Source organism: Hipposideros armiger, unplaced genomic scaffold (genome assembly GCF_001890085.2).
Source record: "Hipposideros armiger isolate ML-2016 unplaced genomic scaffold, ASM189008v1 scaffold_692, whole genome shotgun sequence".
NCBI lineage: Eukaryota > Metazoa > Chordata > Mammalia > Chiroptera > Hipposideridae > Hipposideros > Hipposideros armiger.
The window spans coordinates 1,034,444-1,052,326 of record NW_017732042.1 but is presented as its reverse complement, the minus strand read 5'-3'; the positions used below and the strand labels follow the sequence as shown (position 1 = coordinate 1,052,326).

The 17,883-nt window shown below is 48.8% G+C and overlaps 1 protein-coding gene across 1 annotated transcript; it reads left to right on the top strand.

Moving 5' to 3' along the window:
• Window positions 1–2,136: 2,136 nt before the first annotated feature.
• HEATR9 (HEAT repeat containing 9) lies at window positions 2,137–14,644 on the top strand. The gene is made up of 15 exons (XM_019626850.1): window positions 2,137–2,318; window positions 3,536–3,585; window positions 4,865–5,046; window positions 5,308–5,434; window positions 5,648–5,704; window positions 5,894–5,950; window positions 6,709–6,766; window positions 7,185–7,315; window positions 10,646–10,828; window positions 11,380–11,472; window positions 11,573–11,692; window positions 12,898–12,971; window positions 13,433–13,484; window positions 13,933–14,019; window positions 14,261–14,644. Exons 1-15 carry the CDS (start codon window positions 2,231–2,233, stop codon window positions 14,642–14,644), a joined length of 1,743 nt encoding a protein of 580 aa, XP_019482395.1. The 5' UTR covers window positions 2,137–2,230.
• The last annotated feature ends 3,239 nt before the right edge of the window (window positions 14,645–17,883 follow it).

The following is a 17,883-nucleotide window of genomic DNA, read 5'->3' as shown; positions in this document are numbered from 1 at the left end:
TACAGCTGGCACAACTGAGTGGTCATTATGTGCCAGGCATTGTCAGCCCCTTACATTCATCATCTTTAATCATTACAACCCTTGGGGGTAGGTAGTATTATTAATCCTGTTGACAGTTGGGAAAACCCTTGGCAAGAGAAAGAAATAACTCACCTAAAGCCCCAAAGTAAAAATAAATAAACAAAAGAGGGTGGGGGTGGGAGGTTACAATTAACATTTAAACCAACCAGATCTAATGCCAAAGCCCATGCCTTTTTGTTTTCTTTTCACCTTTAATTTGCAAAATTTAAAACCTACAGAAATTTGCAAGAATACATCCATATACCCTTCATCTGGATTCAAATATTAACATTTTACCTTATTTGCTTTATCTACGTGTGTGTGTGTGTGTGTGTGTGCGTGTGGTTGGTATACACATTTTTTTTCTTAATCTGAGAGTAAATTGCAGGTGAGCTATCACTTCACCCCTAAGAGTTTCAGTACATATCACACGCCTGGGAAACTTAACACTGACACAACATCATTTTCTACTATACAGTCCATAATCCGATCTCCACAATTGTCCCAATGTCCTTTATAGCTATTTTTTTTTTTACCCAGGATACAACTAAGTTCACACATCGAATTTAGCTGTCATGTCTTTTTAGTGTCCTTTAACAGACATTTTTCTTGTCTTTAAGTATATTGATGTTTTTCAGGTGGTCAAATCAGATTTTTGTAGACTATTTTCTCATTTGAATTTGCCTGATTATTTCCTCCTAAGTATATTCAGGATAAACCTGTTTGGCAGGAATATCACATGAGCGAGGCTGTCTTTCTCAGGGGAGCACATCGGGACACATGATGTCCGTTTACTGGTGGTGATGTTGAGTCTGATGACTTGGTGGCCCACGTTTTCTTGCCACAGAGCTGCCTGCTGTGTGCCAGGCACTAAGCTCCGCAGTGGGAAGTGGGGAGGGAGTGGAATAAAGAGTGGGTGAGCTTTGCTTTTAGGCAGTTCACAGTGCAGTGAGGAAGATGGATGGGCCTATGAACAGATGCAACATATGATAAACACTTAAAGGGAAGCAACTATCCAAAAGGCAGTAGGTCCATTGGGGGGTAGGGGGACTATGCCTGAATTGGGGGAGGCAGGGTGCCCAGGGGAGAAAAGAGACTTAAGAAATGAGATAGCGGGCCGGCTGAGTGGCGCGATGGTTAAGAACTGGCTTGGGACGCCAGAGGGCCCCGGTTCGGATCACACATATGAGGGCCAGTGACTCTGCCCTCCACAGCTAAGATGCTGAACAACAGCTCAACCTGGAGCTGGGCTGCCGTGAGTCGCCCGTGACGGCGTAGGCTGCAGCCCCTGCGGCAGCGGGTTGCCATGGGCTACCGTGCGTGGTCAGCAGCCAGCGTGAGCGGCCAGCAGCCGCAGTGAGCGGCCATCCAGAAGCCGGCGACTGATCTGCCTCACCTGGGAAGAGTGCAATGATAGTGCCAACTTGGGCCAGTGAAGCAACGTCCTCCACAACTAGATTGAACAACAAAACGACAGCAACTTGTCTGTTCCCCTTCCCCCAATTCCTCAGCACTGTTCCCATCCCCCCAATTCCCCAATAAAAATCTTAAAAAAAAAAAAAGAAATGAGATAGCATTTAAATAGAGTTTGAAAGATTTGAGATGGGAAAGAAAACGAAAGGCCTGACAGGTAGAGGAAACAGCATATGCAAAAGTTACAAATGGCAGCTCCTGACCACACAGGTTGAGTTCGGTCTCTTGCTGCCAAGGTAGGAAGTGTGTGTATAAGAGGGGCTTTCCCATCCCTGCCATTTTCCTGATGACCAATCCTTAAAACAGCCCCTGCTCCTAACATGGGCTTGCATGAGTTTGACAGTTCACCAAATCTTTGGTGACTTTTCTTTTCCAATTTATGCCTCACCCGACCCCGTCTAGTTAGCCAGACAGACATGACTTGGCCACTTCTCAGATGAGGAAATGGAAGTTCCCAGAGGTAAAATGACTAGCCAGTCAATGCCAGGCTGGGGCTCAAGAACGGAACTGGAATGTTCTATTTACCTAGGAGATCTGGTTGCTCAGCACTTGGAAGCCCAGACACCTCACCAGTCCTTCCTGTGCCACAGGAGACGGGTCTCCCTGAGCTGCGCCCCCATTCCCCCAAAGGCCCTGTATTCCACCACCACCATCATCCTGCCCAAATTCCCTCTGGCCCCACCAGGAGAAGAAGAGGATGGCCTACACAAGTTCAGTAGACATCTTTGACATCTCCAGGTCAATGTTCAAGTACCCATGGCTGGAATACCCAGGGAGGAACAAAGGTGAGGTTGGAATGGACAGGAACGCCATCAGGGGCAGGGGCCTGAAAAGGAAAGCTCCCTGGGTCCCAGTCCCAGGCAGGGGCCTGGGTGAATTCCGCAAATCCATGGGAAGGGTCCAGGCAGGCCCTTGGATGCTTTGATGGCTCCCCACAGCCCTCCAGGTGAATCTCAGGGCCCCGAGGTAGGATATCGGTGTTTCCCCAGCTTCTGTTCCCTGCTCTCTACCCAATTCTCACACCACCAAGGCTCAGCATAAGTTGTTCCCTGAGCCTACTGCTCTTTTCCTCCTTTATCTGGCTAACCCCCTACTTGGACTGGAGACGCAGCTTGTGTATAATCTCCCCTGGGAAACTCCCTGATCCTCCTAGCCAGGTTAGGGGCCCCTCATCGATACCACCTGTGCATTTATCTGTCTTTACATTGCCTTCCCTTTGTTAGTCAGTAACAAAACAGTTCTGTCTCACTGGCTAGTCCAGGGGTTCTCAAGCAGTACCTTGTTAGAAACGCAAGTTCTCAGACCCACCCCAGATCTACTGAATCTATATTCCGCAGGTGAGTCCCAGAAATCTGTGCAAGTTTTTTTCATTTAAGCTGGTATACAGTTTTGTATTAGTTTCAGCTGTACAACATAGTGACCCGACGTTTATATATCTGACAGTAGGATCCCCACACCAAGTCTAGTAACCATCTGTCATGGTGTACTTTATTTAATAAGCTGTCCTGGTGAGTCTCATGCACATTCAAGTTTGAGAACCACTGAACAAGACTGATGGTTTTCACCATTCACTGCACATTAGACTCCTCTGGAGAGCTTTCTAAAACACCTAGGCCCCTGACTCAATCAGTCTTACGTAGGGCCAAGGCATATTAAAAATACACCCCCCCCCAAATTCTAATACGCAGCCAAATTGGGAACTCCCCTGCTAGACCGGTGTTCCTCAAACTTCAGAGTGCACAGAAATCTAGTTAAAATGCAGATCCTGACTCAGTCGGCCTGGGGTGGAGCCCGAGGTTCTGCATTTCTAAGAAGCTCCCAGGCCACGGCAGGCAATCCTGCAGGTCTGCAGACCATGTTTTGTGCAGCGAGGTACCAGGAATTACGCCCTATTTACCTCCCTGGTGCCTGGGAGTAGCGGTCACTAAATGCTGAATAAGTGAATGCCTGCGTGGATGGTTCTTGAACCCGCCTTTGTTAACTTGTCTCATTTGTACCACAGAACTCAGAAGCGTCTCGGCTCCTGTTTCCCTGCCCTTGTCCTGCCACCACGTAAGACCCCTACCTTTGGCCACCCTGGGAGCTTTGCTGGAGTAGGAAGGGCAGCAGGCTGCCCCTTCCCATTATGGCCAGTGCACAGAACTGGCCCTGACACTCACCCTGGGGCTGCCACTCACTCTGTGTGACCTTGAACAAGTCACTTTCCCTCCCTGAACCTCAGGAGCTTTCTCTGTCACAGGCCAACCCATGCCCAGCTCACTTTGTAGATCTGCTATAAGGCAACACGCCTAGGCCTAACTAAGCAGGAAGTGCTTAATGAGTCATTTTTATTAACTCACATAGGGATTTTCATGGTTGTCAGATAAAATACAGGGTGACCAATTAAATTTGACATTCAGATAAACAGTGAATGATTTTTGTATAAATATGTCCCAAACATTGCATTCATTACCTGAAATCCAAATTTGACTGAACTTATTTGCTTGGTGTTTACGAAATCTGACAACTCGATTCATTGTGAGTTAATGCTCCATTTTCTCAAATCGTGACAATCACTTGAGAACGTATTATGATCTTCCCAATCACCAAATGGGAACCACTGGCTACAGCGCCTCTTGCTTCTTACTCAGAGATCTGTTGTAAAGACAGGAAGGCTTGAGAAGATACAGGGATGAATCCTAAGCAAATCTTCAGAGAAAGCCCCTGACCCACCCAAAACCCTCCACTACAACAGAGCTGCAGGTTCACAATTGTTTAAGAGAGAGATTATTTGAAGAAATCCTGTTTTTCCAACCAAACTGTTAAGCTCTATGAGGACAAGGATGATAACTGCATCCCCAGCACCAAGCACAATGTTTGGCACACAGTAGAAGCTCAATAAATACCTCTTGAATGCCTGAACGAATGAGCAGGAGCCTGTCTTTACCCCTCTCTTTACTCCATGTCACACTCACCCCTTGCCTTTTCATTTCCTTGCCCAGGTGACCTTTTCAAAGTGCTTTGAGACCCTCAACTAACCCAACTGTGTCCTCAGGTTGATTTACAGATCAATAGTGGCTTCCCGATCTGTGTCTCATTTGTTTTTCACAACCACCTTGGGAGGGGTACAGAGCAAGGATGACTCGCTCACTTTTCAGACGAGAAGACTGAGATCTTGGTGAGGTGAAGTGACCTGCCCAAGTCACACAGTGGCTTAGGAGATCACTGGGCCACCAGCTCAGATGAGAGGCTGAAGGGCGTCGCTCTCACCTGGTCCCATCTCACCCTGGCTCTTTTCCTGGCTGAGTAATATCCTCTCTGACTGCTCTGCCACTCACCTCCACTCCCCCAGATACCAAAGGAAGAGCTTCCCCCAAGTCCAGAGTGCTGGAGGCAGCACCTGAGCAAGCCCAACACAGGACCTTACTGCTCCTCTTCCAAGAAGCCTGAGATTGACACACACTGGCACACACTGTATGATCAGCGACAGGAATGGGAGGCCCCGATGTTGCTGAGAACAAGAGATCACCCTAGGTGTGCTCTGCCCCTCCCTATTCTCCACACCCCCCACACCTTCTAGGAAAGAGAGGCAAGAGAAGGAAGTGGGGGGGGGCAGGAAGTCCAGCAAGTCAGCCCACAGATGCCAGAGAGGACCCTCAAGGAGAAGGAGGCTCACCTGTCTTCTTCTGGTTCCATCTCTGAGCTGGGCTGAGGACCAGGGGCAGAGGAGAATTTGTGAATAAGGAGGGAGAGGGAACAAGGGGACCAAGGCTGCCTGTGCAATTTCTCATACAGGTACCTCAAAGAGGATATCCCCATCCAAAAAGTTCATCTCCCCGTGATCAAGTGGACTATAAAACCGCAGACAGCATCCAAGCCTTTACACCCTACTGAGGACCCCCTGAAGGGGCTAAGATTAAAGGTCAGGGACCACGGTGGGAGGGAGGATGGGGAGACTCCCTTCCTGTGGGTGCCCTTACTTTGGGCTCACACCATCCTTCAGCCCTCAGTCCCAGCCTGCAAAATGGAGGGAGGAAAGGGAAAGGAACTGGACTGGATGCGCTCCTTCCAGTGTGAAGTTTTACAACGGTATTTATCCCTTTCTTCCTTCCCACGGGCTCCCTTGGATGGACAGGAACTCACAAAAAGCCTGAAATCTCCCAGAGAGGATGAGCAGTTCTATGCAGCACAGGTGAGAAGTGGCAAGGGTGGAGGAGCATGGTTGCAGGTAGGAGTCGGTTGAGCTGGAGAGAAGAAATATGCTTGAGGTGGAGGGCGGGGGTGGGGTGGTGTTCCAAGAACAAACTCCAGCTGTGTCCAGAGGATGGTAACTCCTGGGGTAGTGTCCAAGGTCTTCCTTTCCCTCTACCCATTCCTGCAGGCTCTGGGGTGCCTGGGCATCGGTGACAAGTTTGTCATGGAGGCACTATTGCAGGTGGTGAGTCTGGGATTTAGGCTGCATGGAGTTTAGGAGAGAAGGGAACAGGGTGTGAGGTGTGTAGAGCATGGGCACAGGCGTACAGACAAGGCTTACCAGGAGGCAAGGTTGGTGCGTCAGATCCAGTGGAGAGAGCTGCCAGTGTTCAGCATGCTGCCAGCTCATGCCCTGGGCTTCTTTGAAGGGCAGCTTGATCTAAAAGGATGGGGAAGGGGGAATCTGCAGATCCATGGTCCTTGACCTTTAATCTTAGCCCCTGCAGGGGGTCCCCAGTAGGGTGTAAAGGCTTGGATGCTGTCTGCGATTTTATAGTCAACTTGATCACGGGGCACAATTGAAAAGTCAGAGAGACCTGGGACTGAGTTCATTCTCTACCTCAACTCTATCAATGCCCTACGTTTACGTGCCAATTTATAATGGAGAGCACGCGTCCTTCTCCATAATCTCATTTAAATCTTGTAATACTAGGAATAGGTAGTGGTAGCTGCATTTTTCTAACAAGAAAATGGAAGCTCTGAGGGGCCAAGTGACTTGCCTAAGGCCAAGTGGCTACTAGAGAGGTATTTGAACAAGTCTTACTTCCAAATTGTGTTCCTTCCATTGCACCATCCTGGCTGTACTCTGTGTTTGAGCATAGACAGGTCACTCTCTGGGCCTCAGTTTCCTCATTTGGAAAATGAAAAGTTAAGCTGAGATTCTTAAAGCTCTGACATTCCATCACCTTATGGCGTGCTTCCACCACCTGCCTCTCAAATCAGGTCCAAACTGGTCCAGAGAAAGTGAAGTATGAGGCCTGTCGAACCCTGGCCATTCTGGGTGAGTAGAACCGCTCCGTGGGTGGGGAGTTAGGGGAAGTGAAACAGGAGGCAGTGCAGTCACTTTCCCCTTTGGGTAAGGACAGAGGGAGTGGAGTGTATACCTACTCCAACCTACCATTTGGCAGAGAGGAAGGTGAAGTGAAAAGGGAGACTGAAGGGAAGGAGGGAAGAAGGGAGAGAGGGAGAGAGGGAGGGAGAAAGCGAGGGAAGGAGGAAGGAAGGTACTCCTGGAATTGCAGTTGTGCTCAGCCAACTGCTCTGGTATCCTGGGAAGACAGTCAACACGGAAGACAGTCAACATCCCGGGACCTAGTACTTGAAACTTCTGTCTTGACGGCAGTGGAGTCGAATGGATCCTGGCCAGAAAGGAGTAGCCCCTGAAGCTCTGTCCTGACATGGGGACCCTCTCTGTCCAGGTTGCCTGAATAAGCACGTGATCCAGTCTCTTATCAAGCAGTTGAAGGGGCAAAATGAGGGGCAGAGGATGGACACTCTGATGGGGCTACGAGTGGCTCTGAACGCCTGGGCTGCTGTCCCCAAAGACAAGGTGACTGGGAGATCAGTAATCGGGGCAAGGTAGGACCAGGTAAACCGATGGTGCTGCTGGGAGTTAGGTCAGGGGCAAGGTCACCGAGCTCCTAGCTTTGATGGGAAAGGCATTTTCCTGTGGAGTTTCCTGAATACAAGCACTGGCGTAGCCACTTATCAATCATACAACCTCTGAAAAGCCAGCTTTCAGAGCCACAGTTTGTCCCTCTCTAAAATAGAGATCATAGTTATCTTATAGCGCTGTTGAGAAGATTAAATGAAATAATGTATATGAAGTACCTAGTTCAATGCCTGTGCTCTTTAAGTGGTGCCCATCATTATTATCATCCCTAAAATAACCTATTAAAGGGAAACCTCTGTCAAGAGGGGACAGGGACCAAGAGGGTCCACTGACACTACTCAAGATTTTTGCCTTTTAGGTTCCTCTTACTCTGACCCCATCACTGCTCCAAATGAAACAGAATTCTTCATTCATCCATTTACCCAACAAATACTCGTACATATTAAACAGCTATCATGTGCCAGGCACTATCCTAGGCCTTGGGATACATCAGTGAACCAAACAGGCAAACAGGTTACCAACTCCCTACTTTTGTGGAGCTTACATTCTAGCAGGGGGAGACACACAAAAAACCAATAAACTTAATTATATAGTATGTTAGCGGTAAACAAGTGCAATGGAAAAACTATGTAGATGGGTGAGTGTGATCAGGAATGCCAAGTGGGGATGGGGGTGGGTTGCAATTTTAAACATGGAAGACCTCATTTAGAAGGTGTCATTTGGGCAAAGACATGAAGGGGCGGGGGGTGGCCTTGCAGAGCTGAGAGAAGGCACTGCCAGCACAAGGACCAATCAGTGCAAATGCCCTAAGGCAGAAGCATGCTTGGCATCATAAGCAACAGCAAGGTCAGTGTGGCCCAAGTGGAGAGGAAATAGAGAAAGCAGCAGGGCATGAAGTTACGTCAAAGAAGGTAGCAGGAAACTGGATCACATGTGGCCTTGTGGGCAACTGTAAGCACTTGAACGTTTACTCTGAGTGGAAAAGGGGGCCACTAGAGGTTTTTTGTGTTTGTTTTTTTTTTAGCTGAGCCATCCTGCCACCTGTTGGCAGCTCAGTGGCAACTCATCTCGGGCTGGGAATTGAACCGCTGTTGCTCAGAGCTCAAACTCTTGAGCGAGTTCTTAACCCACTGAGCCACTCGGCCGGCCCTTAGAGGTTTTTGAGCAAGGCAGTAACATGATCAAACTTACATTTCAAAATGTTCCCTCTGACTGCTGTGTTGAGAAAAGTTGGGAGGTGGTTGGGNAATTAAGCAGGGTCATGACAACTGAATTACATTTTACGCTTTGCTCTGGTTGCTGTGTAGAGAAAGAATTGGGTGGGCAAGAGTGGAAGCAGAGAGACCAAATTAGGGAATACTGAGGCAAACCTGGTGAGATATATTGGCAGCTTGGACCGTGGTGGTTGCAGCAGAGTTGGTAAGAGATTATTAAATTCTGGTTATATTTTAAAAGTAAAACTGACAGGTTGAATGTGAGCTATAAAAGTGTGGAGCCAAGTATGAAGCCAAGGTTTCTGGCCTAGCAACTAAAGGATGGAGTCATGAACTAAGATGGAGAAAGCTGCAGGTGGAACAGGCGTGGACTATCCGAAGTCCAGTTTTGGACAATTTATGTTTGAGATGTCTATTGGACCTCCAAGGGAGACAGCAAGTCAACAGCTGGATATACAATTTGGAGTTTAAAAAGACGTCTGAAGTAGAGAAAAAACATCATGAGTTGTCAGCATGTAGATAGCATTTAGTGTCCTTCAACCAGATGAGATCACTAAGCAAAGAACCAGGAATCAAGCCTTGGGGCACCCCAATGTTAAGGGGGCAGGGAGAAGAGGAAGAACCAGTAGGTATCAAGAAGTGGCCAATAAGTAGGAAGACAACCAAGGGTGTGCTATTCTGAAAATCAAGCGAAGGACATTTATCAAGGAGACAAGTCAACTGCATAAAATAAGGACTGAGAATTGATACATGGATTCAACAATGTGGGGATCATTGGTTTTCTTAACAAGAACTATCTTGGTACAGGGGTGAGGGTGAAGGCCTGACTGGAGTGGGTTGAAGAGAAAATGGGAGGAAAGAAATTAGATACGGCAAGAAGACGCAACTTGCCAAGTTTGATGGAAAGGGTTGTAGTTGGCACCGGGGGTAGAGTCTAGAAAAAAAAGGAAAATAACAGCATGTTTCTATGCTATGAAGTAATGATCCAGTAGTTAGAAAAATGATAATTCTGAAAAGAGTGGGAAGAGTTGTGCAGCAGTGTTCCTGAGTAGGTGAGAAGGGATGAGATCTAACACACAAGCAGAGAGACTGACTTCAGATAGATGGTCACAGTCCATAGTAACAGGTGGAAAGAAAGAACATTTGGGTGTAGGTGTTAAAATCTGGATAGAAGTGGTGTCTGTGGAGCTACTTTTCTAGTTGTTTTTATTTGCTCAGTAAAGTAGGAAACTAGGTCATCCGCTGAGAGAATGGAGGAAGAAGTGTTAGAGGCACCAGCAGAAAGGCTGTGCATGGAAGGGTGGGAGAGAGAGCTGCCCAGAGAAGAACAGTATGCTCAGTAGGCAGCATTAAGGGTCTACATGAGGCTGGTGCTCATACATTTAACGCGAGATCAGTCGTCATGGCTGTGTTTTTCTCCAGGCACAGAGTGAGTGGCAAGTTGACTACAATGAAGCAAGAGGGAGTAAAGGAGTTGAGTGAGGAGGGGGAGCATTACAGCAGGACCATGGAATTGAAGATCGGCAAAGAGGGAAGGCGGTGAGGAGCAGTGAAGCGCTCTATGGTTGTTAGTCTTTGTGGAGTCCAACAATTGTTGACATTGGGAGGTGAGCTGGGAAGATAGGAGGCGATGGGCAGACAGTAGGATCCACGGAATGGAGATCGTGGAGAAGTTACAGTAATGGGTCATGATAAAAGTCCCTCTGGGAATTAATGGCCGACACAGTGGAAGACAAGGTTATTGGAGGAGAGGAGCTGGATCAACAACATGTATGTTTGTTTTTTTTAATGCCAGGAATTAAGACAGTAGAAGTATTAAAGAGAGTACCATCGATCCATCCCCAAGATAAAGGCATAGCGAAATGAGAGAATATGGCCTAGGAGCAAGTAGCTGACCGCAAAACTAAGGGGACATGGGTAAAACAATCTGATAACATGAGATTCATTTTAGGGAGAAGGAAGAAGGGTCTGGAAGCAGCAATGAATTGCCCCACTTAACACAGCCTGGCTGAAGATGCAGTCCCCTGCCCATTTCACCTGCTGTCTTTCTCAGAGGACTCAAGTCGGGGATGAAGGGAAACTGGTACCTGTGCTCCAGATGCTGATCCAGAAGTCATCGAGGGAAACAGCCGCGGAGGCAGCCCTGTGCTTGGGTTTCCTGAGGCCCTGTAGCAGCACAGCCCGCGAGTTCTTGCTGCGATGCCTGTGCCAAGGGCCCATGACCCAGAGGATGAAGGTGTGAGGGGCGAGAGGCTGCACTCCCTGGGGAGCACGGGGGAAAGGGAGGTCAGTACTGACTTCCATGGGGTCTGGACCCTGTCGTTCTCATCCCAGAGAAAAGGAGTGCCAGCAGGGAGCACTGCAGGGTCCTGTGTTTGTGAATATGTATATGCATGAATATGGGGTCATGGGGACATACGTGTATCTGTGTCTGTGTATATTTGATTTGTATTGAGTGTTCGTTCGTTTTTGTGCATATACCGGGGGTGCCAAGAAAATGTATACAAGTGGACACTTTGGTCAGTTGCTCAAGCAGTAATTCATCTTTTGTTATTGGTATATATTGAGTATTTCCATTTTAATACAGCTTTCCTCTCTTAAAATGCGTGTACATTTTTTGGCACCCTCTGTATGTGCACACACTAACTTGTGCTCCCTCAAGAGGCCGGGGCAAGAGAAAGAACCCCGCCTGTTCCCCTCAAGCTCTGGTCTCAGCCCTCAAGTGTGCCCAGCCATCCCGATGCTTCTTGGGCCTGTACACCCCACCTGCCACGCCCGCCCCCACAGGCACTTAGGATGCTGGTCAAGATGATGCGTGTGCACTCAGCTGCAGTCATCGGGGCTGTCCTAGACCAGCTGTGCCATTCCAGTGTCCTGGAGGTGAGCTCTGGACTACCGCCCTTCCTTCTCCAGCACTAGGGCAGGCAGGGCTGGGGCATGAGGAAGTCCCTCCTTCATGTCTCCCCCACCCCCACCTCAGCACCGCTTTGAAGCCACCCAGATGCTCAAGACCATTGGGCTGGAACAGATCCAGGCACAGGGGCTGGAGGGGCTCATATTTAACATGCTCAGGAAGAAGATACACAATGAACCTTTCCTCGTAAGTGAGACCGAAGCTCCAAGGCCCAGGTAGCCAAAAGCTGTCTGCCTTCTCTGAAGACCTCCCCTGGCTTGGCTCCCACCACCCTGCCCCCCAAAGTATCACATTCCCCCTAACCCACTCCCTGTTTCCCTAATGCAACCCCCCCCCCCGTTTTCAAGCCACCTTGCCTTTGCTCAGGCAGTTTTCTCACCTTAAAATGCCCCCGAGTCAGCCCTCCCTCCTCTGCAGGTGAAAAACTGCCACATGCTGTTTGCCCCCACTGGTAAGTAACCCTTCTCTCCAGCCTATTAAAATGTGGTTGCTTCTTCAAGACCAGTCCAAACGACCCCTCCTATGGGAAGCTTTCCGAAATCACCACAAATACCATCTGCTTTCCACTGTGTTCGTTTTTATCTTTATAATAGCGCACTACAAAACCAGCCACTGAACTTCCAAAAACATTTTTCTAAAATGTAAATCAGAGGGCTAGCCGAGTGGCTCAGTTGGTTAAGAGCTCACTCAAGAGTGTGAGCTCTGAGCAACAGGGTCACTAGTTCAATTCCCGGCCCAAGCTGAGCTGCCGCTGAGCTGCCAACAGGTGGCAGGATGGCTCAGCTAAAAAAATAATAATAAAAATAAAATGTGTATCAGATTGTGTCACCTCTGCATAAAACTTTTTGGTAGCTCCCCCAATGCCCTCAGGATGGCTGACTCCCCACTCTCCCCTCAGAGCCACACCAGAGATGCTTAGGATGACCCTGTCCCGATGTATACCTGTTGTCCCAGTGTAATACTCAGAGTGTCCCACTCTGAATGACAAGTCCCAGTTTGGTCACCTAGCTAAAATGAACTCTCTTCTGTCCCCTAAACTCTGATCTCTCTTGCCTCCCCGTTCTTGTACATGTTCTTCTCCCCTCTGCCTGGAAAACCACCCACCCCCAGCCCCCTGCCTAGTTCACTCCCACTCACCCCTCAGGTTTCAGTTGAGCCATCACCTCCAGGAAATCGTCCTGGTACCCAGGCTGAGTTAGGAGACCCTCCGACGTGCACCAGACACTCAGTAGTGTAATCGCCTATTCACTTGTCTGCTTCCCCCACCAGACCCTGAGTTCAAGGCAAGACCCACATGTAGCACCAAGTAAATATTCAATAAAGGTTTGTGAAGCATTTAAGGGTACACCCTGCATCCTTCTCTCTGTTACCCATCCTTAATCCCTCTTCAGGCTGTGAGGCGGGCTGTGGCTGAAACTGTGGAAGAGCTCAAGATGAAGCCTACAATGATGACCCTGGTGGAGGAGTGAGTGGCTTGGACTGGGAGCTGCCAGAGCCAAACCGTAGCCTGTGGGAAGCGGGCAGAGGGTCAGAGAGCTGGAAACCTGACACCAGTTATCAGCTCACTTGCCTGTACCCCTGGGCTTTTCTTCACCTGTAAAATGGGGCTGATAGTACCTATCATAATACCTAACACTCAGGGCTGCTATAAAGCTCAAATTACGATGAGGACATGAAAGGGACTTGTAAAAGGTGAAGTTCTGGGCAGATGTGAGTCCTGTTATTTAGCACCCCCTGCACAAATTGTGGTACCTGCCTTACCCCTCCCAGCCCCTCTCCTGACCCAAGAAACAAGAGGGAGTAATTAATGTAATTAGCACCACTCATCAGCCTTACACCCAGCTCACTCTGGGCTGTAAGAAATAACCAGCCTTCCTCTCCCTACCCCTTAATTGGACAACAACACACTCACTCCCTTCTACACAGGCAACTGATGAACTCAAACGCCACTGCACGCCAGGAAGCAATCATCTCTTTGGTAAGGCCAGCTCTGCTTCTCTGACCAGATGTGCCGATGGCAGGGCAGCCGGCAACTGAGCAGAGTTCCTGAGGGGAAGAAAGGGTTGTAAAGTTTGGGGAGGTTGTTTGGTCACTTGTTCAGTTTACAATTCCAGCCCTACCATGAGTTCAGAGTAACCTTTTCGTCAGGATTGGAGGTGGGGTGGGATAAGGGACAGGAATAGGTGTGAGGGGCATAGCTTAGCTATTGCAAAAAATTGTCTTGACTCTTGCTGGTGAATAACGTACACTGGAACCCAAAGCCGTGGCCCCAAAAGGCAAGGAAAGGGATGCCTCAGCTGGGAAGCCATACCTCCCCATCTCTCCAGACCGCAGGGTCATCACCAGGGGACTAGAATGGAAAAGAGCATAGAGGGGGCGCCTTCCCGGGGCTGGCTACTTAGGCAGTCTCCTTCTGCCTCTGCCAGGGCATCCTGGGGCTCCGCGACCCACAGGCGCTCCATTTGCTCCTGGACATGCTGGACGAGGAAAAGAACCAGTCTGTGAAGAAGACTGTAAGTCATTCCTCACTCCTCTTCCTCCGCACGGCCCCCCCTCCAAGCCTTTCCCACCCAAACCCTACTTGCTCTTTGTCAGGAGGGAGGAGAGGGAAGTGAGCCCTCAGACACTATCCCGTGGCCTCGTTCCTTGGGACCATAGTGGCCTGTGGCCAGAGCTCCCCGTCCCTTGGGTAGCCCCTCTACTCCCATCCTTAGCCTGAAGTGAGCCAGCCATAGGGCCTTTATTTCAATGCAGCTACAAGAAACACTCATTCTTTTGGCCTCCACTGATCCCTGGATCCAAAAGAAGCTGAAAAACAAGGCTCTCTTAGTATATGAGGCACCTAAGAACAACGAGAAGGCAGAGCCTATGAGGTTCCGGAACAAGCCTGAGAACCCAGAAGAGTTAAGTATCCAAGATTTTCGACTTGCACAGCTGAACCCCTTTTTTGTTGCAAAGGCCAGTGCCTCATTGGACCAACAGGAAATGCTGAGTGCCCAGAAAGGGTCTGCCTGCTACCTCACCTATGCCTTTCCACCCTGTTTCTCTAAGCTACTAGAAAACAACTCACAGGCCACAGGGTCTGGGTGCCAGGGATCAGGAAACCGCTCCAGATCCTTGCCCAAAACCTCCAAATAGGTCAGTTCTTCGGGCCTAGCCCCAACTCACTCCCCGAGGATGCTTCTCAGGCTCCCCTGAGAAAATAGCGTATGCTTATCTTCCATGAATAAATGAGTATCACTCTACCTACCACTACCGTTCCCTTGGTCAGAGGCTGCACTGAAACACAGGTCTCCTCACTCTTGGTTGAGTGTTCCTTCCACTCAGTCATGTCTTTTTCATGAGGGGAGAGACAGCACCAGAACCAAAGCTGGTCTGGACGGCCAGCCTGCCTCCCTAAATGAAGCCCTCGTCTTTGCCCAGAACTGAAAGACAAAACTACAGAGTTGAGTCTCTCCCCAGGGGTGCTGCTGAAGAGAAAATAGGAGAAAATCCTGGAAAGCTTGACTCCAGCCATTTCCTCTTACTAACTTGCCCAACCACCCCCCTCCCCAGACTCCCACCTCCCTGTAAGTGGTCAGGAGATAATTAGGCTGTAGTCAGGGCCAACCACCCTTCTGCTGTCTCTTCTACACCTGCTTTCCCTCACCTCAGGGCTTCCCTTTGACAGACCCTATTTATTCTCCAACACTGTCTTAGTTTCTCCCTTCTGTTTACTGAAGGCTTCAGTTTCCCTTTGCGGGTAGAACCTGCCACGCCAATCCCAATAAGCTATGTCCTCCATCACGGGGGGGGGGGGGGGGGGGGAGCCCAGGCTTTGGAGTCAGACAATCTGAAATCTAATCCTAGGGTCCATCCTTTACTTGATCTTTGACTTTGGACAAGTTATTGAACCTTTCTGGCTGTTCCTCACCCACAAAACAAAGAGAATACCGTGTACTGCTTCAGAGAGGTCCTATGAAGATTAAACAACAATCCAAGGCCTAATGGTGCCTGGCAGTATACAGTAAGCACTCAAATGTGAACCGCTCTCTTTTCCTCTTCAGTGTTGTCATGTGAGTCTGTGAAAACCAGAGGTTAAAAAAGTCCTGCCACCCCCAACTAGGCCCCAATCTCATGGGAGTGATCTAATGGGAGGGCAAGTTCTTCTCAAGCAAAGAAAGGTTAAGTAGGTGCTCCCGCCACTTGCCCACACTCCAGGTTCCAGAGGAGTCCAAACAGTTGAGAATCCAGCACGGTGTGTCACTCGGACTTATCTCCCCACCACTGCCCGATTCATGTTTTGCCTCACTGAGATTGTTAAGAAAAACTTAAAGAGCAGTTTCACTATTCTGTAGTATAAACAACCCTGCCTCCAACAGTGTGGCACAAAGACCAAAGATAGGAAAAGTAATCTTCCTCTCTCGTCCACTCTGCACCTTAGGGCCAGTAAGCAATATAACCAAGATTCCCTGGGCCTTAACAGCCTGCAGGTACAAACAAGGTCTAATGAACCACATAACTCAGACTCGCAACTCCTACAAAAATCCCACCCACAGATCTCCAACCCATCTTCTTCCATATGACTGGGTCTTGCCAGAGGATGTCTTATCACTTGGCCAATACCAGTCTCTGCTCAGTAGCACCTCAAGCCTAATTTCACCAATCCTCACCAGAAGATTTAAGACAGCACAGAGCACTCACCATCTGGTACACCACCAGTGTACCAGAGCCTTCCCAGTACTAAATCCACCGAGATCCAATACTCTTAGAAACATGCTTAATCCAAGCTGTGGCAGCTTCTCTTGGAGACCTGAAATGCCCACTGCTCTCAACCATCACAATCTGTTGGAAATGATCTTTGGACACCATCCAGAATCTAAGTCACCCCTCTTTTCTCTCCTCTCCAATGGGATCTCTGGATACTTCCTCTGATAGCAAAGAAAGGAAGAAACTCCTCTATACTCTCCACCTCGTCCTCATCCATCTCTGTGTTGTAACTGATGTTGGGCTTGCTTTTGAACTGGCCTCTTCCTGAAAGCTCAAGTGTTGCTCATCCTCCTACACTCCCTTCCAATGTCACCACTGTCCCTCACCTTCATAGAAAAATTGTTTTTCTGAGGGTCTTGGCTCTCCAACCAGCTATACCACCCTCTGGTCCACTTCCCCGTTTCCTCTCATTCATTGCCTAAAGCTCAGTCTTACTATCACCCTGATGGTGTCCCTTTGGACAACCATCCAACACCCAGCTCCTCAGTCTTTGATCTCAACTAAAAGGCTTTTCCCTTCCATCTTCTTCAGCTACCCATTTCCATGACCACACCTAGCCCTGTCACCCCCAGAAATTGCTCCATCTCCAAAATCTTGAACATATACTTTCTGATCCAAACATTCTATCTATACTGCTCTTTTTATCTCCACTACCAGTCTTTGAAACTCGTCAATAACACAAAGCTCTTGACTTCCCTACACTCTCCCTATTAGCCACCTCTTACTTTTCTTTCTACTCAGCCTGGACTCCCATCCATCAACCACTATCCTCACTATTCTCATACCCAACCCTCAATCAAACAAACTGCCTACTCCTATTACCAGGTTGCTGATTAAAGCTGCAGAAAAAAAAAAATCACACATCCTGACACACTGGTACCCCCAAAATACTTGCCTCCTACCTTAACTGAGCTCTTGTTGCCTGGCAATTTTTTTTTTTTTAAGATTTTATTGGGAAATTGGGGGAGGGAACAGCGTTGGTGAATCGGGGAAGGGGAACAGACAAGTTGTCCTTTTGTTCTTCAGTCTCGTTGTGGAGGACATTGCTTCACTGGCCTATGTTGGTATTATCATTGTGCTCTTCCCAGCTGAGGCAGATCGGTAGCCAGCCATTGGACAGCCGCTCACGGACACTCACGGTAGCTCACAGCAGCTGCCAGCCAGCCCCACTGCAGCCTATGCTGTTGCCAGCGACTCACGGCAGCCCAGTTCCAGGTCAAGCTGTTGTTCACCATCTTAGCTGTAGAGGGAGCAGTGTCACTGGCCCATGTGGGATCCGAACCAGCAGCCCTGCCTCTCAGAGCTGGTGTCCCAAGCCAACTCTTAACCAACATGCCACTCAGCTGGCCCGTGGCCTGGCAATTTTATGTATTCCTAGTCGCAAACTTTCCTACTTCCTACAATGGTTATTTCAAGCCTTCTCTGCTAGCCTCGCATTTCCTAAATTCTCTTCCAACGTCCTAGCATATTCTTTCCGCAGCTCTTAATAGGCCATTATACCTTTTTTTTTTTTAAGATTTTTATTGGGGAATTGGGAAAGGGGAACAGACAAGTTGCTGTCCTTTTGTTCTTCAGTCTAGTTGTGGAGGATGTTGCTTCACTGGCCCAAGCTGGCACCATCATTGCGC